Source organism: Mustelus asterias, chromosome 4, assembly GCF_964213995.1.
Source record: "Mustelus asterias chromosome 4, sMusAst1.hap1.1, whole genome shotgun sequence".
NCBI classification, from domain to species: Eukaryota; Metazoa; Chordata; class Chondrichthyes; order Carcharhiniformes; family Triakidae; genus Mustelus; species Mustelus asterias.
In genome coordinates, this window is record NC_135804.1 from 70,604,629 (window position 1) to 70,631,644 (window position 27,016).

A 27,016-nucleotide genomic window follows, 5' to 3' on the forward strand; every position below is an offset into this window, starting at 1 on the left:
AACGGGCGTAGAATGCATCGGGCCCATCAGGGAGGGGTGTGTTGGAGCCGGCGATTTTACATGCCTTCATCTTGTAGCCTGTTATGTCTTGCAGACCTCGCCATAGTCAGTGGGGATCTGTAAGATATTCTGGTCACCACACTTTAAATGTGTACGTCCTTGACAGGGTACAGAGGAGATTTGAAACCAAAAGAGAAAACGCTGGAAAATCTCAGCAGATCTGGCAGCATCTGTAAGGAGAGAAAAGAGCTGACGTTTCGAGTCCAGATGAACCTTTGTCAAAGCTTTGACAAAGACATTGTGACTTCACAAAGTCTTTAGTAAAGACTTGATTACTGTTAAGACTCGCATTTCAACAATTATCTTGCATTGAGTCTCTGTCAATATATGCCATGTTTGTGAAGCCAACTCTCCACTCACCTGATGAAGGAGCAGTGCTCCGAAAGCTTGAGATACCGAATAAACCTGTTGGACTTTAACCTGGTGTTGTGAGACTTCTTACTGTGCCCACCCCAGTCCAACGCCAGCATCTCCACATCATGGCTACCACCGACACCGCAAATCGTCAGCTCAATGTGGAGAGGATCTCCAAGAAGATCGCACGTATCGACACAAACATCAAGTTTCTACAAAGAGGCAAGAAAGCAGACAAGATCCCGAAAGAACTACAGATCACGAACCCACTCAAGTCGACCTATAACACAGACTACGATGAGAGACTCTGCCGTCACACCTCTCTCATGCTCCTGAACCGCCTCGTACACCAGCTCTACAGCAGACACCGCAACCTGGAAACTAAGATAAGAGTCCATATTCTCAACTTGCGCTCAGGACTCAGCAGACCAGCTGCAAGACACTGCTATGCAGACAAGACAATGGAACTACGCCATCTACATCCACACCAAGAACAGGAAATTTGAGGAACTCGACATCATCACCAGCAGCAACCAAGCCTCCCTGGTACCACAGTAGAAAACAGTACCACTGCAGGGGAGTCCATTATCAACTTGTCAGACTACACCCTTCAACCAGACTAAATCAAAGTTCTCAGTTTCTGTCCCACCACCAAAATGGACCCCATCAGTCTCGCCGCAGACACAGAGGAATTCATCAGGTGAATGAAGCTCCGGGAGTTCTTCCACAAACCCCAAGAGGCCAACAGCGAACCCAATGAACAGGAACAGTCAACAGATCTGCGGAGCAGCAATTAAAGAGGAAAGAGTCGAATTGGATCCCTCCAAAAGGCCGCTGCCCTAGACTCGACATGTATGCTCAAGCCGTCAGGAGATGTGTCAATGCCAGGTTCATCAGCCGCACTCACAAGACAGCCCCAAACATCACCCAAGCACAACGCAATGCCATCCGTGCTCTCAAGACCAACCACAACATTGACATCAAACCAGCAGACAAAGGAGAGGCCACTGAACAGAACGGATTACTGCAAAGAAGTGTACTGACAATTGAACAACCAGGAGCACTATAGTTACCCGCCGATCCGACCAAAGAACACACCTGCCAACTCAACAGACTGATCAAGACCTTTGATCCGGACTTTGAATGCACCTTCTGCGCTCTCATCCCACATACTCCCCGTGTTCGAGATCACCACTGTCTCCCAAAAATACACAAGGCCAACACACCTGGCTGTCCCATTGTGTCAGGCAATGGGACCCTCTATGAGAACCTCTGTGGCTACTTCGAGAGCATCCTGAAACCCATCGTACAAGGAACCCCAGCTTCTGTCGTGACACTGTGGACTTCTTACAGAAACTCCGCACCCATGGAGCAGTTGAACCAGGAACACTTCTCATCATAATGGACATCTCGGCACTCTACACCAGCATTCCGCCATGACGACGGCATTGCTGCAACAGTCTCAGTACTCAACGCCAACAACTGACAATCTCCAAATGCAATTCTACAACTCATCCGCTTCATCCTGGACCACAACATCTTCACCTTCAACAATCAGTTCTTCATCGAGACGCACGGAAAAGCTATGGGGACCAAATTTGCACCTCAATGTGCCAACATCTTCATGCACAAGTTCGAACAAGATCTCTTCACCACACAAGACCTTCAACTGACACCATACACTAGATACATCAATGACGTTTTCTTCCTTTGGACTCACGGCGAAGAATGACTGAAATGACATGATGACATCAACAAGTTTCATCCCACCATAGACTACTCTCCAGAATCGGTTGCATTCTTGGACACATGCATCTCCATCAAGGGCGGTCACCTCAGCACTTCACTGTACCGCAAGCCCACAGATAACCTCATGATGCTCCACTTCTCCAGCTTCCTCCCTAAACACGTTAAAGAAGCCGTCCCCTATGGACAAGCCCTCCGTTTACACAAGATCTGCTCAGATGAGGAGGATCACAACGGACACCTACAGATACTGAAAGATGCCCTGTTAAGAACGGGACATGACGCTCGACCTTCGAAGGACAGTTCCGACACGCCACAGCGAAAAACCGCACCGACCTCTTCAGAAGACAAACACGACCGACAGAGTCCGCTTCGTCATCCAGTACTTCTCGGAGCACAGAAACTATGACATTATCTTTGGAGCCTTCAACATCTCTACACCATAAAGGGTGTAGAGACGCAGAGGGACCTGGGTGTGCAAGTCCACAGATCTTTGAAGGTGACGTCACAGGTGGAGAAGGTGGTGAAGAAGGCATATGGCATGCTTGCCTTTATAGGACGGGGAATAGAGTATAAAAGTTGGGGTCTGATGTTGCAGATGTATAGAACGTTGGTTCGGCCGCATTTGGAATACTGCGTCCAGTTCTGGTCACCACACTACCAGATGGACGTGGAGGCTTTGGAGAGAGTACAGAGGAGGTTTACCAGGATGTTGCCTGGTATGGAGGGGCTTGGTTATGAGGAGAGATTGGGGAAACTGGGGTTGTTCTCCTTGGAAAGACGGAGGATGAGGGGAGACTTAATAGAGGTGTATAAAATTATGAAAAGCATAGATAGGGTGAACGGTGGGAAGCTTTTCCCCGGGTCGGTGGTGACGTTCACGAGGGGTCATAGGTTCAAGGTGAAGGGGGGGAGGTTTAACACAGATATCAGAAGGACATATTTTACACAGAGGGTCGTGGGGGCCTGGAATGTGTTGCCGGGCAAGGTGGTGGAGGCGGACACACTGGGAACGTTTAAGACTTATCTAGACAGCTATATGAACGGAGTGGGAATGGAGGGATACAAAAGAGTGGTCTAGTTTGGACCAGGGAGCGGCGCGGGCTAATTGTTCTTTGTTTCTCGTTTCAAGGCTTCATTCTATGATCATCTTGCTGGTGCCAGTACAGAGCGAGACTGCGGATAGTTGGGAACCTGTCTCGGGGGCAGGGAATTCAGATGGTGTTCGTAAAGCAGAAGTGGAAATGAATAGGGTTGGGAAGCATTTTCTGATCAGGGCCAGTGTGATCTCCTGGACTCGTTTCGATCGCCACAGGGGGTCGGAGAGGAATTTCCCAGATTTTTTTTTCCCCATATTGGCCCTGGGGTTTTCACTCTGGGTTTTCGCCTCTCCCTGGAGATCACATGGTCTGGAATGGGGGGGGTGGGCGTGAGTTAATAGGTTGTGATGAACAAAGCATCGTAGCTGTGAGGGACAGCTCGGTGGATAGGATATTAGGATGTAGATAGGCTGGAAAATTGGGCGGGGATCCTGGATTCAGGATTCAATCCTGGACCGGGGAGCGGCGCGGGCTTGGAGGGCCGAAGGGCCTGTTCCTGTGCTGTTTTGTTCTTTGTTCTTTGTTCTTATGTCGTCGATGAAGACGAACATCTCACAAGGCCATTCCCACACCCTCACTACTTGCCTTCAAACAAATGCGCAATCTCCAACAGACCATTGTTTGCAGCAAACTACCCATCCTTCAGGAGAACAGTGACCACGACACCACACAACCCTGCCACAGCAACCTCTGCAAGATGTGCCTGATTATCGACACAGGTGTCACCATCACACGTGAGAACACCACCCACCAGGTACACGGTACATACTCATGCGACTTGGCCAATGTTGTCTCCCTCATACGCTGCAGAAAAGGATGTCCCAAGGCGTGGTACATCGGCGAGACCATGCAGACGCTACGACAATGATGTCAGAGCAAATATGTAAGGAGATTACAGATAGCTCCAAGAAAAATAGGGTGGTAATAGTCGGAGATTTTAACTTTCCCAACATTGACTGGGACAGCCATAGTATTAGAGGGTTGGATGGAGAGAAATATTTTGAGTGTATTCAGGAGGAATTTCTCATTCAGTATGTGGATGGCCCAACGAGAGAGGGGGCAAAACTTGGGAAATAAGGAAGCGCAAGTGACAGAAGTGTTGGTGAGGGATCACTTTGGGACCAGTGACCATAATTCTATTAGTTTTAAGATAGCTATGGAGAATGATGGGTCTGGCCCAAAAGTTAAAATTCTAAATTGGGTCAAGGCCAATTTTGATGGTATCAGGCAGGAACATTCAAAAGTTAATTGGGGGAGTCTGTGGGAAGGCAAAGGGATGTCTGGTAAGTGGCAGGCTTTCTAAAGTGTGTTAACCAGAGTTCAGGGTAAACACATTCCTCTCAGAGTGAAGGGCAGAAATAGGGAACCCTGGATGACTCAGGATATTGAGGCCCTGGTCAAGAAGGAGAAAGAGGCACATGACATGCATAGGCAGCTGGGATCAAGTGAATCCCTTGAAGAGTATAGGGGATGGAGGAGTAGAGTTACGAGAGAAATCAGGAAGGCAAAAAGGGGACACGAGATTGTTTTGGCAGATAGGGCAAAGGAGAATCCAAAGAGCTTCTACAAATACATAAAGGGCAAAAAAGTAACAAGGGAGAGAGTAGGGCCTCTTAAGGATCAACAAGGTCATCTGTGTGCGGATCCACAAGAGATGGGTGAGATCCTAAATGAATATTTCTCATCAGTATTTACTATTGAGAAAAGCATGGATGTTAGGGAACTTGGGGAAATAAATATTGATGTCTTGAGGAGTGTACATATTACAGAGAAGGAAGTCTTAAAGTGCCTCAAGGTAGATAAACCCCCGGGACCTGATGAAGTGTATCCCAGGACATTGTGGGAGGCTAGGGAGGAAATTGCGGGTCCCCTAGCCGAGATATTTGAATAATTGATAGTCACGGGTGAGGTGCCTGAAGATTGGAGAGTGGCAAATGTTGTGCCTTTGTTTAAAAAGGGCTGCAGGGAAAAGCCTGAGAACTACAGGCCAGTGAGCCTCACATCTGTAGTGGGTAAATTGTTGGAAGGTACTTTGAGAGACAGGATCTACAGGCATTTAGAGATGCAAGGACTGATTAGGGACAGTCAGCATGGCTTTGTGAGTGGAAAATCATGTCTCACAAATTTGATTGAGTTGTTTGAAGGGGTAACCAAGAAGGTAGAAGAGGGCAGTGCAGTTGATGTTGTCTACATGGACTTTAGCAAGGCTTTTGACAAGGTACCGCATGGTAGGTTGTTGCATAAGGTTAAATCTCACGGGATCTAGGGTGAGGTATCTAAATGGATACAAAATTGGCTTCTTGACAGAATGTGGAGATGCCGGCGTTCTTGACAGAAGCCAGAAGGTGGTTGTAGAGGGTTGTATTTCAAACTGAAGGCCTGTGACCAGCGGTGTGCCTCAGGGATCAGTGCTGGATCCACTGTTATTTGTCATTTATATTAATGATTTGGATGAGAATATAGGATGCATGGTTAGTAAGTTTGCAGATGACATCAAGATTGGTGGCATAGTGGACAGTGAAGAAAGTTATCTCCGATTGCAACGGGATCTTGATCAATTGGGCCAGTGGGCTGACGAATGGCAGATGGAGTTTAATTTAGACAAATGCGAGGTGATGCATTTTGGTAGATTGAACCAGGGTAGAACTTACTCAGTTAATGGTAGGGCATTGGAAGAGTTACAGAACAAAGAGATCTAGGGGTACATGTTCATAGCTCCTTGAAAGTGGAGTCACAGGTGGACAGAGTGGTGAAGAAGACATTTGGCATGCTTGGTTTCATCGGTCAGAACATTGAATACAGGAGTTGGGACGTCTTGTTGAAGTTGTACAAGACATTGGTAAGGCCACACTTGGAATACCGTGTGCAGTTCTGGTCACCCTGTTATAGAAAGGATATTATGAAACTAGAAAGAGTGCAGAAAAGATTTACTTGGATGCTGCCGGGACTTGATGGTTTGAGTTATAAGGAGAGGCTGGATAGACTGGGACTTTTTTCTCTGGAGCGTAGGAAGCTGAGGGGTGACCTTATAGAGGTCTGTAAAATTAATGAGGGGCATAGATAAGGTAGATAGTCAATATATTTTCCCAAAGGGGGGGGCGCGGGAGAGTCTAAAACTAGAGGGCATAGGTTTAAGGTGAGAGGGGAGAGAAACAAAAGTGTCCAGAGGGTCAATTGTTTCACAGAGAGGGTGGTGAGTGTCTGGAACAAGCTGCCAGAGGTAGTAGTAGAGGCGGGTACAATTTTGTCTTTTCAAAAGCATTTAGATAGTGACATGAATGAGATGGGTATGGAGGGATATGGGCCAAATGCGGGCAAATGGGATTAGTTTAGGGGTTTAAAAAGAAGGGCAGCAACGACAAGTTGGGCCAAAGGGCCTGTTTCCATGCTGTAAACCTCTGACTCTGTGACTCAATGGAATAATGGACACCGCGCGACAGTCACCGGACAGGAGTGTTCCCTTCCTGTCGGGGAACACTTCAGCAGTCAAGAAATTGAATCCTTTTACGTAAATCCAAAAACATTTTATCATCCCTATCAGGGTCATCTATCCCTCCAGCATCGACATAAATCTTGAACTTTCTGTCCTCATAATCTTCTGCTGTTTTGTTGGGGCCTTGTTTAACTTGGGTTAACTTTGTCCAACTGGGACTTCCCCTACCTACTTTCGTTTAAATTTTTCATATTTTTGTTGATCAATATAACCTACTGCTGTTATCCATTCTCTGTCTTGCAAGGCAGCATGCATCATATGCCATAATGATCCGGCTAGCTTCGCTTTCACCAGTAATCTTACTTCATCTAAAGTTAGTTTATGAACTTCCCTTAATTCTTGCATAGCCTCCCAAAAAGCCAAATTTTTATGGTTACGTAGCAGACCTAATTATGTTATGTAGCAGATTATGTATCTAGTTATGTTATCTAGTTATGTTATGTTATGTTACCTAATTATGTTATCTAGTTATGTAGCAGACCTAATTTATCCAATAGCATCTGCTTCTCAGCGGCATTTCTTGGGTAACAACAGTGGGTGCTCCTTCTCCACCTGCATTAGTTTTTATTTTGGTTTGAAGCAGTACCGTCAGAGCGGATGGAGCATTATAGGGAGGGGGAATACTGTCACCCTGAGCTATTTCCCCCCCCAGTGAACTTTTCACTAACTCCCCATGAGTGTATTTAGAACATAGAACAGTACAGCACAGAACAGGCCCTTCGGCCCATGATGTTGTGCCGAGCTTTATCTGAAACCAAGATCAAGCTATCCCACTCCCTATCATCCTGGTGTGCTCCATGTGCCTATCCAATAACCGCTTAAATGTTCCTAAAGTGTCTGACTCCACTATCACTGCAGGCAGCCCATTCCACACCCCAACCACTCTCTGCGTAAAGAACCTACCTCTGATATCCTTCCTATATCTCCCACCACGGACCCTATAGTTATGCCCCCTTGTAATAGCTCCATCCACCCGAGGAAATAGTCTTTGAACGTTCACTCTATCTAACCCCTTCATCATTTTATAAACCTCTATTAAGTCTCCCCTCAGCCTCCTCCGCTCCAGAGAGAACAGCCCCAGCTCCCTCAACCTTTCCTCATGAGACCTACCCTCCAAACCAGGCAGCATCCTGGTAAATCTCCTTTGCACTCTTTCCAGCGCTTCCACATCCTTCTCATAGTGAGGTGACCGGAACTGCACACAATATTCCAAATGTGGTCTCACCAAGGTCCTGTACAGTTGCAGCATAACCCCACGGCTCTTAAACTCCAACCCCCTGTTAATAAAAGCTAACACACTATAGGCCTTCTTCACAGCTCTATCCACTTGAGTGGCAACCTTTAGAGATCTGTGGATATGCCCCCTTGTAATAGCTCCATCCATCCGAGGAAATAGTCTTTGAACGTTCACTCTATCTATCCCCTTCATCATTTTATAAACCTCTATTAAGTCTCCCCTCAACCTCCTCTGATACAGAGAGAACAGCCCTAGCTCCCTCAACCTTTCCTCATAAGACCTACCCTCCACACCAGGCAGCATTCTGGTAAATCTCCTTTGCACTCTTTCCAGATCTTCCACATCCTTCTTATAGTGAGGTGACCAGAACTGCACACAATATTCCAAATGTGGTCTCACCAAGGTCCTGTACAGTTGCAGCATAACCCCATGGCTCTTAAACTCTAACCCTCTGTTAATAAAATCTAACACACTATAGGCCTTCTTCACAGCTCTATCCAGTTGAGTGGCAACCTTCAGAGATCTGTGGATATGTACCCCAAGATCTCTCTGTTCCTCCACAGTCTTCAGAACCCTACCTTTGACCCTGTAATCCACATTTAAATTTGTCCTACCAAAATGAATCACCTCACATTTATCAGGGTTAAACTCCATCTGCCATTTTTCAGCCCAGTTTTGCATCCTATCTATGTCTCTTTGCAGTCTACAACAGCCCTCCACCTCATCCACTACTCCACCAATCTTGGTGTCATCAGCAAATTTACTGATCCACCCTTCAGCCCCCTCCTCTAAGTCATTAATAAAAATCACAAATAGCAGAGGACCAAGCACAGATCCCTGTGGGATTTAATTTACTTAATTTATCTTTACTTCCTGCGCTGCTCTTGCAGCTGCTATTTTCTTGCTATATGCCTGCCTCTGGAGACAGTTTCTCATCATAGCTGCTAATATGACATTTCCGGCTTATTTTTCGACTGCCCTTTCCACCATGCCTTCTGCTCACTATCAGGGTGTCTGAATCATAACCTTTACCATTTTATTTAGTATTTTTCCATGCTCTATCGTGTGGCTTTTTTTGCTCCGCTCCCCAGGCCAATCCAAGAGTCCGTCCTTGTCCCCCTGGATTAAAGCGCGATTTCTTTACTCAGTCATACTGTATTCACACCCCCTGCCCCAGTCTGAATCGCTCAGCTTCCGGCAGCCTGACACGCAACCTCTCTAACTACTGGGTGGTAATCAAAACATATTCACCCACTTCTAGGAGACAAGTCTTGCCGCCGGACTCCTATGATTGATCCTGCTGACTATGCCAGTTGAAGCAGGGGCTTTCTCTCCGGTGCCAGGTATTGAGCTGAACCCAGCTAAACACACAGATTCACGAACGACAGTATGCTGGTTAAAGACATATTGACCAACACGTGCTGGGAGAAAGGCAGCCAGACGCGCCCACTCCTTTATGAAGTTTACAATGCAATGGCAAAACGGTTATACATTTTCGAAAGTTCACTTCTCCCACCGACTCGGTCATCATAACTTGATGCTCCAATCACATTAGTACACATTATTTACCTTAGCCAATTGCATCCTACCTTCTGGCAGAATTAGGAATTCATTGACCCAGAAGTTCCTACCCACTGTTACTAAGCAACCTCACTTGCATAAATCCATAAGGTTCAAAGATTGCTTTCTCACCGTAAGCCACAGAGTTGAAAAGGTGACGTTCCCACCATCTTGTTCTGCCTTATCAGTAAGAATTGAATATTTTAATCAGTGGAATTGAAAACTTTATATACTTTGTGAATACTTCTATTCATTTTCTAGATTGAGAATTTAAACTCTCCATGATTTTTCTGATAATGTAACTGTATCCTGTGCTTATTGTTCCCAAAGAATGTGGCCTGTCTAGTTTGCTCTCCCCATTATGCTCCAGGACCGTTTGCATTTTGGCCAGGTGCACAATACATTCAAAAATACTTGCATTTAATTTCCATAGTAGTAGTTATGTGAGTGTCTATGCAAGTAGTACCTTTGTCTAAAATAAATATAAGGCCCATTATGGTCCTTATTCTAAGTTAATTTCCCCCGTTCAGTAATCTTATTAGTTTTTAAAATCCCAGGACTTTCTGAACCCCTCCAACAGACCAGGAGACACAGATTTATGTTTTTGGCCAAGTGAAGCATGGGTAATGTGAGAGAGAACTTTTTTACGTAACAAGTAGTAGTGACTTGGAAGCTGCTGCCTATAAAGGTAGTTGAAATGGAGAGGATCAATGATTTCAGGAGGATTTTGGATGGGCACTTGAGGGAAAGAAATTTGCAGGGAATAGGGTGGGAGAATGGAATTGACTGGATTGCATTATGGCATGGATTCAAAGGTCTGAATGGCCTCCTTCTATTTTGTTCTCATAGAGTCATAGAATCTCTACAGCGCAGAAGGAGGCCATTCAGCCCATTGAGTCTGCACTGACCACAATCCCACCCAGGCCCTATTCCTGTAACCCCACATATTTACCCTGCTAATCCCCTGACACTACGGTCAATTTAGCATGGCCAATAAACCTAACCCGCACATCTTTGGACTGGTTTTGATTCTGGCTTGTTGATATTCCTCATTTACACTCACTAAACACCTCCTGATATAACCCACAACTCTCTCTGTAACGCTTCCTTATCTATGGGGAGGCGATAGCCTCATGGTATTAATCTAGAAACTCAGCTAATGTTCTGGAGACCCGGGCTCGAATCTGGCCACAGTAGATGGTGGAATTGAATTCAATTTTTAAAAAATCCTAGAATCCTAGGGCGGCACGGTAGCACAGTGGTTAGCACTGCTGGTTCACAGCTCCAGGGACCTGGGTTCGATTCCCGGCTTGGGTCACTGTCTGTGTGGAGTTTGCACATTCTCCTCGTGTCTGCGTGGGTTTCCTCCGGGTGCTCCGGTTTCCTCCCACAGTCCAAAGATGTGCGGGTTAGGTTGATTGGCCATTCTAAATTGCCCCTAGTGTCCTGAGATGTGTAGGTTAGAGGGATTAGTGGGTAAATATGGAGGGATATGGGGCTAGGGCCTGGGTGGGATTGTGGTCGGTGCAGACTCGATGGGCCGAATGGCCTCCTTCTGTACTGTAGGGTTTCTATGATTTCTATGATTTCTATGAATTAAGAATCTACTGATGAAACCATTTTCAATTCTTGGAAAAATCCATCTGGTTCACTCATGTCTTTGAGGGAAGGAAATCTGCCGTCCTTACCTGGTCTGGCTTACGTGTGACTCCAGAGGCACAACAATGTGGTTAACTCTTAAGTGCCCTTGGGCAACAGGGGATGGGTAAAAATACTGACCATGTCCCATGAATGAAGAAAAAAAGCTCCATACATCTCTGAAGCTGGCTGAAATACTTAGTGCTTTGTGCTTTACCCACAACCCTCTATGTAACACTTGCTGATATACCTAACACATCTCAATAAAACTGGCAGATGTGTCACACACCCCCTGACTCTCAGTAATACCATGAAACATCTCACACACTTCAGTAATATTGATATTGCTCCACCCCTCCTTAATAGTCTGGCATTTGTTATACAAACTGCCCATTCCATTTCTTTGAGGCACCAGCACATGCTCTGTGTGGATAGAGAGCAGTTGTACAAAGCCCAGCTTCTCTAAACCTTGTACTAATGTATTTTCAGTAAATGAGCTGCTCTCCTCCAGTGAAGAAACAGAAGCTGTGGGACGTGAAGGAGAAAGTGAACTGCAGAAAGGTGACCAGCTTTCTGATCAGGAAGGAACTAAGAGTGTGGAGATACATGAACTCAATTCCAGAAAACCTCAGGAAAAAGCCATGAAGGACTCAGGGCCCAGGTGAGGAGATTGTTCTGCTAAATGCAAGTTGTTATTGTTCCCATGGATCCTTACTGAAACAAATTATTCATTAACTTTCAAAAACATATTGATTGCTCTTTTTGACAATTTTATTTGATCAATAACAGTATCTGTCATTATATTATGGAATCAGCTCATACAAATCAAGACTATTAAGCCCACTGTGTCTGTACTGGCTCTGAAAGAACTGATCAATTAAGGCCTCCTCGACAATATACCAGTTGCTGAAAGTAAGTGTTCAAGTACAGCAGGCAGTTAAGGCTAATGATATTTTGGTCTTCATAGCAAGAGGATTTAAATATAGGAATAGGGATGTTTTACTGCAATTTTATAGGGCGTGGGTGAGGCCACACCTGGAATATGTATGCAGTTTTGGTGTCCTTATCTGAGGAAGGATGCCCTGCTATTGAGGGAATGCAGGGAAGTTTACCAGGCTGATTCTTGAAGTGGCAGGACTGTCGTATGAGGAGAGACTATGTCGGTCAGGATTATTTTCACCAGAGTTCAGAGGAGTAAGAAACTTAGAAAATTCTAACAGGATTAGACAGGATAGTTTCGTAAAGAATATTCTCAATGGTGGGGTGTTGCGGGGGTGGTGGTCTAGTACTAAGGGTCATAGCTTGAGAATCAGGGGTAAAACTTTTATGGTTTTGTCAGAGGGAAGACATGCCTAACAAATTTGATTGAATTTTTGAGCATGTAACCAAGTGTGTGGATGACGGTAGTGCGATTAATGTAGTTTACATGGATTTCAGCAAAGCCTTTGACAAAGTCGCACGTGGGAGACTTATTAAGAAGGCAAATACACATGGGATATAGGATGATCTGATCAGGTGGATTCATAATTGGCTTAGCGGTAGGAGACAGAGGGTGATGACTGACGGCTGCTTTAGTGACTGGAGGCCAGTGACCAGTAGTGTACCACAGGGATCCATGCTGGCTGTCCTGTCTGGAGACAATCTTTAGCCCATCTTGATGCTCTCTCCACTCACATTGTTTGTATCTTAAAGACTTGATTAGCTGTAAGTATTCGCATTCCAACCATTATTCATGTAAATTGAGTTTGTGTCGTTATATGCACTGTTTGTGCACAGAATTCCCACTCACCTGAAGAAGGGGCTTGCAGCTCCGAAAGCTTGTGTGGCTTTTGCTACCAAATAAACCTGTTGGACTTTAACCTGGTGTTGTTAAACTTCTTACTGTGTTCTTCCATTGAGCCAGTGTCTAATCCAATTTACTACCTCCCCATGTATACCCAGTGACTGAACCTTCCTAACTAACCTCCCATGAGGGACCTTGTCAAAGGCCTTGCTGAAATCCAGGTAGACAACATCCACCGCCTTCCCTTCATCCACTTTCCTGGTAACCTCCTCGAAAAACTCTAATAGATTGGTCAAACATGACCCACCACGCACAATGCCTTGTTTTCTCTGGAGAGAAGACTGAGGGGCCACCTTATTGAGATGCTTAAGATTGAGGGGCATGGACAGGGTGGATAGGGAATAGCTATTCCCCTTAGTTGAAGGGGCACTTACAAGGGGACACAGTTAAGTGAGGGGTGGGAGGTTTAGGGGGGATTTGAGGATAAACTTTTTTTACCCAGAGGGCAGTTATGGTCTGGAATGTGCTGCCTGGGAGTGGTGGAGGTGGTATGCCTCACATCCTTTAAAAAGTACCTGGATGTACTTGGCATGCCATAACATTCAAGGCTATGGGCCAAATGCTGGCAAGTGGGATTAGGTGGGCAGGTCAGGACCTTTCATGCTTTGGTGTAGACTCGATGTGACTTAAGTGAGCAGAATTCTTTTCATCCAGAGAGTGGTGAATCTGTGGAATTCACTACCACAGAATGTAGTTGAGTATGAAACATTGTGTGATTTCAAGAAGCAATTAGATATAGCTCTTGGGGCTGAAGGGATCAATGGTATTGGGGGAAAGGTGGGATCAGGATATTGAATTTAATGATCAGCTATGATCATAATGAATGGCAGAGCAGGCTTGAAAGTCCGAATGGCCTAGTCAAAGAACAAACAAAGAACAAAGAACAGTACAGCACAGGAAACAGGCCCTTCGCCCCTCCAAGCCTGTGCTGCTCCTTGGTCCAACTAGACCAATCGTTTGTATCCCTCCATTCCCAGGCTGCTCATGTGACTATCCAGGTAAGTCTTAAACGATGTCAGCGTGTCTGCCTCCACCACCCTACTTGGCAGCGCATTCCAGGCCCCCACCACCCTCTGTGTAAAAAACATCCCTCTAATATCTGAGTTATACTTCGCCCCTCTCACCTTGAGCCTGTGACCCCTCGTGATCGTCACCTCCGACCTGGGAAAAAGCTTCCCACTGTTCACCCTATCTATACCCTTCATAATTTAGAACACCTCTATTAGGTCTCCCTTCATTCTCCGTCTTTCCAGGGAGAATAAGCCCAGTTTACCCAATCTCTCCTCATAGCTAAGACCCTCCATACCAGGCAACATCCTGGTAAACCTTCTCTGCACTCTCTCTAAAGCCTCCACTTCCTTCTGGTAGTGCGGCGACCAGAACTGGATGCAGTACTCCAAATGTGGCCCAACCAGCATTCTATACAGCTGCAACATCAGACTCCAGCTTTTATACTCTATACCCTGACCTATAAAGGCAAGCATACCATATGCCTTCTTCACCACCTTCTCCACCTGTGCTGCCACCTTCAAGGATTTGTGGGCTTGCACACCTAGGTCCCTCTGTGTTCCTATATTCTTGATGGCTCTGCCATTTATTGTATAACTCCTCCCTACGTTAGTTCTTCCAAAATGCATCACTTCACATTTATCTGGATTAAACTGCATCTGCCACCTCTCTGCCCAATTTTCCAGCATATCTATATCCTGCTGTATTGCCCGACAATGCTCATCGCTATCCGTAAGTCCAGCCATCTTCGTGCCATCCGCAAACTTGCTGATAACACCAGTTACACCTGCTTCCAAATCATTTATATATATCACAAATAGCAGAGGTCCCAGTACAGAGCCCTGCGGACAACCACTGGTCACAGACCTCCAGCCGGAAAAAGACCCTTTGACCGCTACCCTCTGTCCCCTATGGCCAAGCCAGTTCTCCACCCATCTAGCCACTTCTCCTTGTATCCCATGAGCCTTAACCTTCTTAACCAACCTGCCATAAGGGACTTTGTCAAATGCCTTACTGAAATCCATGTAGACGACATCCACGGCCCTTCCTTCGTCAATCGTTTTTGTCACTTCCTCAAAAAACTCCACCAAATTTGTAAGGCACGACCTCCCTCTTACAAAACCATGCTGTCTGTCACTAATGAGATTGTTCCGTTCTAAATGCACAACATCCTGTCTCTAAGAATCCTCTCCAACACCTTCCCTACCACGGACGTAAAGCTCACCGGCCTATAATTTCCCTGGTTATCCCTGCTACCCTTCTTAAACAACGGGACCACATTCGCTATCCTCCAATCCTCATGGACCTCATTCTACTTTCTATGTATGTTTTTACGTAACTGTCTCCAGGGTAAAAAGGGGAGTATTGGGAAGACAGTAAAATAAAAAATATATACTGTGCAGTCCCGAGTCACTCATGCTGCAAGAGGAATTATGGGTCAGTTGGACGCTTCCAACTAAGAAAATGAATCATGACCTTCCTATGCCGAGCATTATTAGTACTTTGTGCAAGTGAATAAAATTGCAAATGTGTTGCTCGTCCCAGCTTTTCTCAGTACTTCAAGAAGCAAAACCTGAGTTTGGCGTTTGCACATTCTTCCCATGTCTGCGTGGATTTCCTCTGGGTGCTCCAGGTTCCTCCAACAGTCCAAAAATGTGCAGGTGAGGTGGATTGGTTATGCTAAACTGCTCTTTGGTGTCCAAAGATGTATAGATTAGATAGATTAGCCATGGTAAATGTGTGAGACTACAGGGATAGGGTGGGCGAGAAAGCCTGGGCAAAGTACTCTGCCAGAGAGTCATTGCAGACTCAATAGGCCCAATTGCCTCTTCTGCATTATCGAGATTCTATGATATTTACCAACAAAAGCTGAACCATCTTCCTCTAAAACCAGCTGATGTGATTTTAAGGATATACCCAGAAGAGATCATGCCGTTAAAAGGTTGCATCATGGTCAACATAGAGTTGAATGGACAAATAGTGGAGTTGTCTCTTCATGTGGTCAGTAGAAGAGAATCCATCGAATCCCTACAGTGCAGCAGATTCTCTACAGTGCAGTCTATTAGGCTGTTCAAGTCTTCACCGACTGTCAAAGAGCAACTTACCCAGGCCCATCTACCTACCTTATCCCTGTGACGCCATGCATTTACCATGGCTAATCCACCTGACCTGCACATCTTTGGACTGTGGGAGAAAACCGTAGCACCCAGAGGAAACCCAAGCTGACACTGGGAGAGCATGCAAATTCCATAATGACAGTCGCCTAAGGCTGGAATTGAACCCTGATCCCTGGCGCTCTGAGACAGCAATGTTAACAACTGTGCCACCATGCCTCCTTGGTGGTAATTTTCTAGTTCTATTTGGTAGATAATGGTTGGAGAAGCCAAATGCTGTCAACAGATTGTTCAATGCCAAAACAGACCTACAGTATCTTCTGGATAAACACAAGAATGTATTCGAAGAGTCATTTGGTTCAATGAAGGGACTTCAAAAAAATCTCAGAGCTAGAGCAGTCCCATATGCAATTCATCCCTGGGTCGAAAAGGAATGAGTACGACTTTTTAAGACTGGTGTGTTAGACCCAGTTACAATGAGTGACTTGGCTACCCCATTGTAGGTGTCATGAAACTAGATGATTCAGTTCATATTTGTTGTGATTTTAAAGTAACAGTAAATCCAGTGTTACGTGCTACTCAATATCTGCTTGCTTTAATTGAATATTTGTTTGCTGGGTTATCGGGTAGGCAGAAATTCTGCAAAATTGATCTTTCACAAGCATATTTACAGATTAATGTAGCCACTAAATCTCAACCAATGCTTACCATCGTTACTCATAAAAGGTATTTTTTGTCATAAAAGATTACCTTTTGGAACAACATCCGCATTAGCCCTATTCTAAGCGTTGATGGGTCATATTTTAAATGGTCTCTCTGGTGTACATGTTATTTGAATAATCTGATTACAGGGTCCAGTGAACAAGAGCATATAAATAATCTAGAAGCAGCATTGGAATGTCTTCAAACACATGGTCTTCTTATCAAGAAAGAAAAGTGACTTTTTCCTGATGTCAGTCCAGTATTTGGGTCATGTTATTGATAGTAAAGGCCTGTATAATGCACTTAAAGATGGATGCATAGAAGCACCACGTCTGACGCATGTGACACAATTGAGCTCCTCTCTTGGATTAGTAAATTATTATGACAACTTTGTTCCTAACTTAGTTACTTAGTGATTGCATGATTTACTTTGTGTGAAACAGTCATGGAACTGTACAACTATATCAGAAAGCATACAAGGATGTCAAAGATGCTTTGCAGAAGTCGAAAGTAGTGGTTTATTTTAATCCAAAGTGACCATTAATGCTGCTCTTATGGTGTAGGGGCAGTAGTTTCACACATTATGCCTTCGGGAGAAGAACAACCAATAGCTTTTGCTCACATACTCTGACTAATGCTAAATCTGACTATGCTCAACTAGAAAAAGAAGCATTGAGTGTAATTTTTGGTGTACAATGGTTTCATCATTATTTATGTGGTCATCATGGGCCATGCGGCAGGGCATAGTTTACAATTGGGGGAGAGGTAATTATGATGCAATCAGGCGGGAATTAAGAAGCATAGGATGGGAACAAAAATTGTCAGGGAAAGGCACTAATGAAAAGTGGAACTTTTTCAAGGAACAAATACTGCGTGTCCTTGATAGGTATGTCCCTGCCAGGCAGAGGAAATAGCCGAGTGAGGGAACCATGGTTCACAAAAGAGGTGGAATGTCTTGTCAAGGGGAAGAAGGAAGCATATGTAAGGTTGAGAAAACAAGGTTCAGTTGGCTCGATGGAGGGTTACAAGTTAGCAAGAAATGAGCTGAAAAAGGGGCTTAGGAGAGCTAGGAGGGGGTATGAGAAGTCCTTGGCGGGTCAGATCAAGGAAAACTCCAAGGCTTTTTACTCTTGTGAGGAATAAAAGAATGACCAAGGTGAGGTTGGGGCCGGTCAAGGATGGCAGAGGGAATTTGTGCATGGAGTCAGAAGAGATAGGAGAGGTGATGAATGAATACTTTTCTTCGGTGTTCACCAAGGAGAGGGGCCATGTTTTTGAGGAAGAGAGGGTGTCACAGGCTGATAGGCTGGAGGAAGTAGATGTTCGGAGGGAAGATGTACTAGCAATTTTGAATAAACTGAAAGTTGATAAGTCCCCTGGGCCTGATGAAATATATCCTAGGAGTCTTTGGGAGGCAAGGGATGAGATAGCAGAGCCTTTGGCATTGATCTTTGCGTCCTCACTGTCCACGGGGGTGGTGCCAGAGGACTGGAGAGTGGCGAATGTGGTTCCTCTGTTTAAGAAAGGGAATAGAAATGACCCTGGTAGTTATAGGCCGGTTAGTCTTACTTCGGTGGTCGGTAAGTTGATGGAAAAGGTCCTCGGGGATAGGATTTACGACCATTTAGAAAGATGCAGCTTAATCCGGGATAGTCGGCACGGATTTGTGAAGGGCAAGTCTTGCCTCACAAATTTGATAGAATTTTTTGAGGAGGTAACTAAGTATGTAGATGAAGGTAGTGCAGTTGATGTCATATACATGGATTTTAGTAAGGCGTTTGATAAAGTCCCCCATGGTCGGCTTATGAAGAAAGTAAGGATGTGTGGGATAGAGGGAAGTTTGGTCGATTGGATAGGTAACTGGCTATCTAACAGAAGACAGAGGGTGGTGGTGGATGGAAAATTTTCGGACTGGAAACCGGTTACCAGCGGAGTGCCACAGGGATCAGTGCTTGGTCCTCTGCTATTTGTCATTTTTATAAATTACTTGGAGGAGGGGGCTGAAGGGTGGATCAGTAAATTTGCTGATGACACCAAGATTGGTGGAGTAGTGGGTGAGGTGGAGGGCTGTTGTAGGCTGCAAAGAGATATAGATAGGATGCAGAGCTGGGCTGAAAAATGGCAAATGGAGTTTAACCCTGACAAATGCGAGGTGATTCATTTTGGTAGGACAAATTTAAATGTGGATTACAGGGTCAAAGGTAGGGTTCTGGAGGAACAGAGAGATCTTGGGGTTCATATCCATAGATCTCTGAAGGTTGCCACTCAAGTGGATAGAGCCGTGAAGACGGCCTATAGTGTGTTGGCGTTCATTAACAGGGAGTTTGAGTTTAAGAGCCGTGGGGTTATGCTGCAACTGTACAGGACCTTGGTGAGACCACATTTGGAATATTGTGTGCAGTTCTGGTCACCTCACTATAAGAAGGATGTGGAGACACTGGAAAGAGTGCAAAGGAGATTTACCAGGGTGCTGCCTGGTTTGGAGGGTAGGTCTTATGAGGAAAGGTTGAGGGAACTTGGGCTTTTCTCTTTGGAGTGGAGGAGATTGAGAGGAGACTTGATAGAGGTTTATAAGATGATGGGGGGGATAGATAGAGTGAACGTTCAAAGACTATTTCCTCGGGTGAATGGAGTGGTAACTAGGGGGCATAACTATAGGGTTCATGGTGGGAGATATAGGAAGGATGTCCGAGGTAGGTTCTTTACGCAGAGAGTGGTTGGGGTGTGGAATGGACTGCCTGCAGTGATAGTGGAGTCAGAAACTTTAGGAACATTTTAAGAAGCTATTGGATAGGCACATGGAGTACTTCGGGATGATAGGGAGGAAATAGCTTGATCTGGGTTTCAGACAAAGCTCGGCACAACAATGTGCGCCGAAGGGCCTGTTCTGTGCGGTACTGTTCTATGTTCTATCATTTCACATTATTGACTGACCATCGGTCTTTAACTATTTTTGGACAGTATAACGGTTTACCATCGTTAGCTGCTAGTCGATTGCAAAGGTGGTCCCTGATCCAATCTGCGCACTCCTGTGAAATTAAGCATCGTCAATCAAAATGCCATGCAAATGCTGATGCATTATCGCGCTTATCTTCAGCTATTGAACGGATGCCACCAACTAGTTTTATTAATATTTTTTACTTTTCGCTAGTGGATCATTTGCTTGTGACAGCTTCTCAAATTCAGAATCATACCCGAAATTATCCCGTGATGGGGAAGATGATGGATATTAAAAGGAATTTTATGTGCTGAATACTATTTACTTTGAGATAATCCTCAAACTCGTGTGAAGTAAACTGAACCATTATTGCTAACAATCCGTTTCAGGTTACCAAATATTGCAAAATGTTCATGTTTTTCAATGATTTGTTTGGATCTCATCTTATCAGCATCTTATCATCCATCAACCAATGGATTAGCTGAAATGTTCGTACAATCCTTGAAAATTTTTTAAAAAGCTACAAAAAAGCAAGGTTCGCATTGTGTGAATAGCTTTTTGGCATCTTATAGAAACGCAACTCATGCTAATACCCAAAGTTTACCTGCGTTACTACTCTTAAACAGAAAGTTGAGATCTGTTTGATTTGTTATTATCTTCAGAAACTCTGGAGATAGTGGAGTAACAACAACAACCTCAAGTTGCTGGACGAGAAGTCAGTGCAAAACAACGCTCATTTCAGCAAAGAGATCAAGTGTCAGTGCATAATTATGCCACGAGTGAGAAATGGGCACTAGCCATAGTTCTAACAAAAACAGATCCAATTTCTTACATGGTTCACGTTGAAGATGAACTAGTTTGGTGACATCATGCTGACCAATTGTCATCTCAAACTGGGCGGCACGGTAGCACAGTGGTTAGCACTGCTGCTTCACAGCTCCAGGGTCCCGGGTTCGATTCCCGGCTCGGGTCACTGTCTGTGTGGAGTTTGCACATTCTCCTTGTGTCTGCGTGGGTTTCCTCCGGGTGCTCCGGTTTCCTCCCACAGTCCAAAGATGTGCGGGTTAGGTTGATTGGCCAGGTTAAAAATTGTCCCTGAGATGCGTAGTTAGAGGGATTAGCGGGTAAATATGTGGGGGTAGGGCCTGGGTGGGATTGTGGTCGGTGCAGACTCGATGGGCCGAATGGCCTCCTTCTGCACTGTAGGGTTTCTATGATTTCTATGATTTCTCAGAATCATCTCCAGAAGTACCAACTCCTTTAGTCCCTAGTGTTGTGAGTACTAGAACAAAGAAAATTACAGCACAGGAACAGGCCCTTCGGCCCTCCAAGCCTGCACCAACCATGCTGCCCGACTTAACTAAAACCCCTTACCCTTCCAGGGACCATATCCCTCTATTCCCATCCTATTCATGTACTTGTCAAGACGCCCCTTAAAAGTCACTACCGTATCCGCTTCCACGACCTCCCTCGGCAACGAGTTCCAGGCACCCACTACTCTCTGTGTTAAAACAAAATCTGCCTCATACGTCTCCTCCTTTAAACCTTGCCCCTCGCACCTTAAACCTATGCCCCCTAGTAATTGATTCTTCCACCCTGGAAAAAGCTTCTGACTATCCACTCTGTCCACGCCTCTCATAATCTTGTAGACTTCTATCAGGTCACCCCTCGACCTCCGTCGCTCCAGTGAGAACAAACCAAGTTTCTCCAATCTCTCCTCATAGCTAATGCCCTCCATACCAGGCAACATCCTGGTAAATCTTTTCTGTACCCTCTCCAAAGCCTCCACATCCTTCTGGTAGTGTGGCGACCAGAATTGAACACTATATTCCAAGTGCGGCCTAACTGAGGTTTTATAAAGCTGCAACATGACTTGCCAATTTTTAAACTCAATGCCCCAGGCGATGAAGGCAAGCATGCCGTATGCCGCCTTGACTACCTTCTCCACCTGCATTGCCACTTCCAGTGACCTGTGTACCTGTACACACAGATCCCTTTGCCTATCAATACTCTTAAGGGTTCTGCCATTTATTGTATATTTCCTATCTGTATTAGACCTTCCAAAATGCATTACCTCACATTTGTCCGGATTAAACTCCATCTGCCATCTCTCCGCCCAAGTCTCCAACTGAACTATATCCTGCTGTATCCTCTGATGGTCCTCATCGCTACCCGCAAATCCACCAACCTTTGTGTCGTCCACAAACTTACTAATCAAACCAGTTACATTTTCCTCCAAATCATTTGTATATATTACAAACAGCAAAGGTCCCAGCACTGATCCCTGAGGAACACCACTTGTCACAGCCCTCCCATTCAGAAACACACCCTTCCACTGCTACCCTCTGTCTTCTTTGACCGATGTGGAGATGCCGGCGTTGGACTGGGGTAAACACAGTAAGAGTTTTAACAACACCAGGTTAAAGTCCAACAGGTTTATTTGGTAGCAAACACCATTAGCTTTCGGAGCGCTGCTTCTTCGTCAGATGGAGTGGAAATGTGCTCTCAAACAGGGCACAGAGACACAAAATCAAGTTACAGAATACTGATTAGAATGCGAATCCCTACAGCCAGCCAGATCTTAAAGATACAGACAATGTGGGTGGAGGGAGCATTAAGCACAGGTTAAAGAGATGTGTATTGTCTCCAGACAGGACAGCCTGCAAGTCCAGGAGGCAAGCTGTGAGGGTTACTGATAATGTGACATAAATCCAACATCCCGGTTTAGGCCGTCCTCATGTGTGCGGAACTTGGCTATCAGTTTCTGCTCAGCGACTCTGCGCTGAAGGCCACCTTAATTTCCTTAATCCTGCTGGCCAATGCTTTTTCATGACCCCTTTTAGCCCTTCTTACTCCTTGCTTAAGTTTCTTTCTACTTTCCTTGTATTCCACACTTGCTTCGTGTGTTCCCAGCCTCCTAGCTTTGACAAATGCTTCCTTTTTCTCTTTGACTAGGCTCACAATATCTCTCGTTATCCAATGTTCCCAAAACTTGCCATACTTATCCTTCATCCTTACAGGAATGTGCCGGTCCTGAATCCCTATCAACTTGCACTTGAAAGCCTCCCACATGCCAGATGTTGATTTGCCCTCCAACATCTGCTCCCAATCTACATTCTTCAGTTCCTGCCTAATATTGTTGTAATATTGTTGTATTGCACTTGTGAGATGTGGGAGATCCGTGATGCTTCCAGGGTCTTGGACGACTATGTCTGCAGGAAGTGGACCCAATTGCAGCTCCTTACAGAAGGCATGGATAGATTGGCGCAGCAGTTGGATGCACTTAGGAGCATGAAAGAGGCAGAAAGCGTTATAGATAGGAGCTTTAGAGACGTGGTCACACCGAAGGTGCAGGCTGAAAGATGGGTGACCGCCAGAAGGCAGTCAGTGCAGGAGTCCCCTGTGGTTATCCCCCTCTCTAACAAGTATACCGTTTTGGATACTGTTGGGGGAGATGGGCTATCAGGGAATACCAGCAGCAGCAGCCAAAGCAATGGCACCACAGCTGACTCTGTTGTTAAGCAGGGAGGGACAAAGAGGACTAGAGCAATAGCTATAGGGGACTCTATAGTTAGGGGTGCAGATTAGCATTTCTGTGGACATGAAAGAGACTCCAGGATGGTATGTTGCCTCCGTGGTGCTAGGGTCCAGGATGTCTCTGAACGGACAGAAAGCTTCTGAAGGGAGAGGGTGAACAGCCAGAGGTCGTGGTATATATTGGTACCAATGACATAGGCAGGAAGAGTGATGAGGTCCTGCAGCAGCAGTTTAGGGAGTTCGGTAGAAAGTTAAAAAGCAGGACCTCTCGGGTTGAAATCTCAGGATTACTCCCTGTGCCACGTGCGAATGAGGCTAGGAATATGAAGACAGTGCAGCTCAACACGTGGCTAAACAGCTGGTGTAGGAGGGAGGGTTTCAGATATCTGGACCATTGGGGTCTCTTCTGGGGCAGATGGGACCTGTACAAGAAGGATGGGTTGCCTCTAAACTGGAAGGGTGCAAATATTCTGGCCGAGAGGTTTGCTGTGTCACACGGGAGGATTTAAACTAGTTTGGCAGGGGGGTGGGAACCAAAGCTGAAGGGGAACGAGAGAGTAGGGCCAGTAAGACTCAGAGAAACAGCAGGCAGGGTGGGATTGCTAATCAGAGAGGGTCTGGTGGACTGAAGTGCATTTGTTTCAATGCGAGAAGTGTAACAGGTAAGGCAGATGAACGTAGAGCTTGGATTAGTACTGGGAACTATGATGTTGTTGCCATTACAGAGACTTGGTTAAGGGAAGGACAGGATTGGCAGCTTAACATTCCAGGATACAGATGTTTCAGGTGGGATAGAGGGGGATGTAAAAGGGGTGGGGGAGTTGCACTACTTGTTAAGGAGAATATCACAGCTGCACTCCGGGAGGACACCTTGGAGGGCTCATACAGCGAGGCAATATGGGTAGAGCTGAGGAATAGGAAAGGTGTAGTCACAATGTTGGGGGTTTACTATCGGCCACTCAACTGCCAGTGGGAGATTGAGGAACAGATATGTAGGCAGATTTTGGCAAGGTGTAAAAGTAACAGGGTTGTTGTGGTGGGAGATTTTAATTTCCCCTATATTGACTGGGACTCACTTAATGCTAGGGGCGTGGATGGGGCAGAGTTTGTAAGGAGCATCTAGGAGGGCTTCCTGAAACAGTATGTAGATAGTTCAAGTAGGGAAGGGGCCATACTGGACCTGGTATTGGGGAATGAGCCCGGCCAAGTGGTCGATATTTCAGTAGGGGAGCAGTTCAGGAACAGTGACCATAATTTAGTAAGCTTTAAGGTACTGATGGATAAAGATAAGTGTAGTCCTCAAGTTAAGGTGCGGAAGACTTAGTTGAAACTGAGTTGTCTGATGATTGTGAATCTTCTATTATGGCAAGTGAGAATGCTACAGAATTAGTTCCAAGATAACACTGTATGCAACTAAAGAGGAACAGATGTGCTCCTGACCGACTTTCTTATTGTTGCATTGTCTAATGATTATTAGATTATTATTGATTGAACATCATAATTTGTTGTCATGACCACAGAAGTAAAGGGGAGGAATGATGTATTATTTAAAATGGTTGCATGATTGCTTAAGAGTTGATCGCATGATTTGATGATGATGTCACTGTTTTCGTTTCATTTTGTACTCTGTGCAGTCCAAAGAATATCTCTTTCAATAACACTTGTGTGTTAGTTTGAATCTACATATGTAAACCATGGGTGGGATTTTACGGCCTCGCTCGGGTGAGATGATGGAATTTGAATTCAATAAAAAATATCTGGAATTAAGAATCTACTGATGTCGATTGTTGGAAAAACCCATCTGGTTCATTAATGTTCTTTAGGGAAGGAAATCTGCTGTCCTTACCTGATTGTGGCCTACATGCGTCTCCAGAGCCACAGCGATGCGGTTGACTCTTGGGCAACTAGGGATGGGCAATTAATGCTGGCCAGCCAGCGAAGCCCCTGTCCAACGATTGAATAAACAAAAAAGCTGGGGCATTGAATATATTCATGGCTGAAATAGACAGATTTTTGATTGACAAAGGAGTCAAGAGTTATGAGGGCCAGACAGGCAAGTAAAGTTTAAGGCACTTGATGGGACAAATAGTCTACTCCCATTTCTTATGATCATACGACATTCTGCTGTATTTTGTATGAATCCACCTCAACCTTACTCAAATTCCTTACATGTAAAGGATTTTCTGCTTCTAGTCTTTTCATTTTGAATCCTGTGTTGTTGAAATGGAATTGAAATATTTTTCTTTATAGAAACATAGAAACATAGAAAACTACAGCACAAAACAGGCCCTTCGGCCCCACAAGTTGTGCCGAACATATCCCTACCTTTTAGGCCTACCTATAACCCTCCATCCTGTTAAGTCCCATGTACTCATCCAGGAGTCTCTTAAAATACCCTATTGAGTTTGCCTCCACCACCACTGACGGCAGCCGATTCCACTCACCCACCACCCTCTGTGTGAAAAACTTATCCCTAACATTTCCCCTGTACCTACCCCCCAGCACCTTAAACCTATGTCCTCTCGTAGCAGCCATTTCCACTCTGGGAAAAAGCCTCTGAGAATCCACCCAATCTATACCTCTTAACATCTTATATACCTCTATTTGGTCTCCTCTCATCCTACGTCTCTCCAAGGAAAAAAGACCGAGCTCCCTCAGCCTATCCTCATAAGGCATGCCACTCAATCCAGGCAACATCCTTGTAAATCTCCTCTGCACCCTTTCAATCTTTTCCACATCCTTCCTGTAATGAGGTGACCAGAACTGAGCACAGTACTCCAAGTGGGGTCTGACGAGGGTCTTATATAGCTGCATCATTATCCCCGGACTCCTAAACTCAATCCCTCGATTGATAAAGGCCAGCACACCATACGCCTTCTTAACAACCACCTCCACCTGCGGGGCCGATTTTAGAGTCCTATGGACCCGGGCCCCACGGTCCTTCTGATCCTCTACCGTACTAAGAGTCTTTCCCTTTATATTGTACTCCTTCATCCCATTTGACCTGCCAAAATGGACCACCACACATTTATCTGGGTTGAAGTCCATCTGCCACTTCTCCGCCCAGTCTTGCATCCTATCTATGTCCCTCTGTAACTTCTGACATCCCTCCAGACTATCCACAACCCCACCAACCTTCGTGTCGTCGGCAAACTTACCAACCCATCCCTCCACTTCCTCATCCAGGTCATTTATGAAAATGACAAACAGCAAGGGTCCCAGAACAGATCCCCGGGGCACACCACTGGTGACCGACCTCCATTTAGAAAAAGACCCATCTATACCCACTCTCTGCCTCCTTTGGGCAAGCCAGTTCTGGATCCACAGGGCAGCGGCACCTTGGATCCTATGCCCCCTCACTTTTTCGAGAAGCCTTGCATGGGGGAACCTTATCGAATGCCTTGCTAAAATCCATATAAACCACATCTACCGCTTTCCCTTCGTCAATGTGTTTAGTCACATTTTCGAAGAACTCCACCAGGCTCATAAGGCACGATCTGCCTTTGACAAAGCCATGCTGAGTATTCTTGAGCATACTAAACCTCTCTAAATGCTCATAGATCTTGTCCCTCAGGATCTTCTCCATCAGCTTACCAACCACTGAGGTTAGACTCACCGGTCGGTAATTTCCTGGGCTATCCCTATTCCCCTTCTTTAAAATTGGAACCACGTCCGCAATCCTCCGG

The 27,016-nt window shown here is 45.3% G+C and overlaps 1 protein-coding gene across 1 annotated transcript in view; it reads left to right on the top strand.

Moving 5' to 3' along the window:
• The first annotated feature begins 539 nt into the window (after positions 1 to 539).
• Positions 540 to 27,016, top strand: part of dnaaf1 (dynein axonemal assembly factor 1) — a 155,104-nt gene continuing 128,627 nt past the window's right edge. The window contains exons 1-2 of the mRNA XM_078212026.1: positions 540 to 636; positions 11,678 to 11,849. Of these exons, the coding sequence (XP_078068152.1) occupies positions 540 to 636; positions 11,678 to 11,849 (269 nt within the window). The remainder of the gene's footprint in view (positions 637 to 11,677; positions 11,850 to 27,016) is intronic.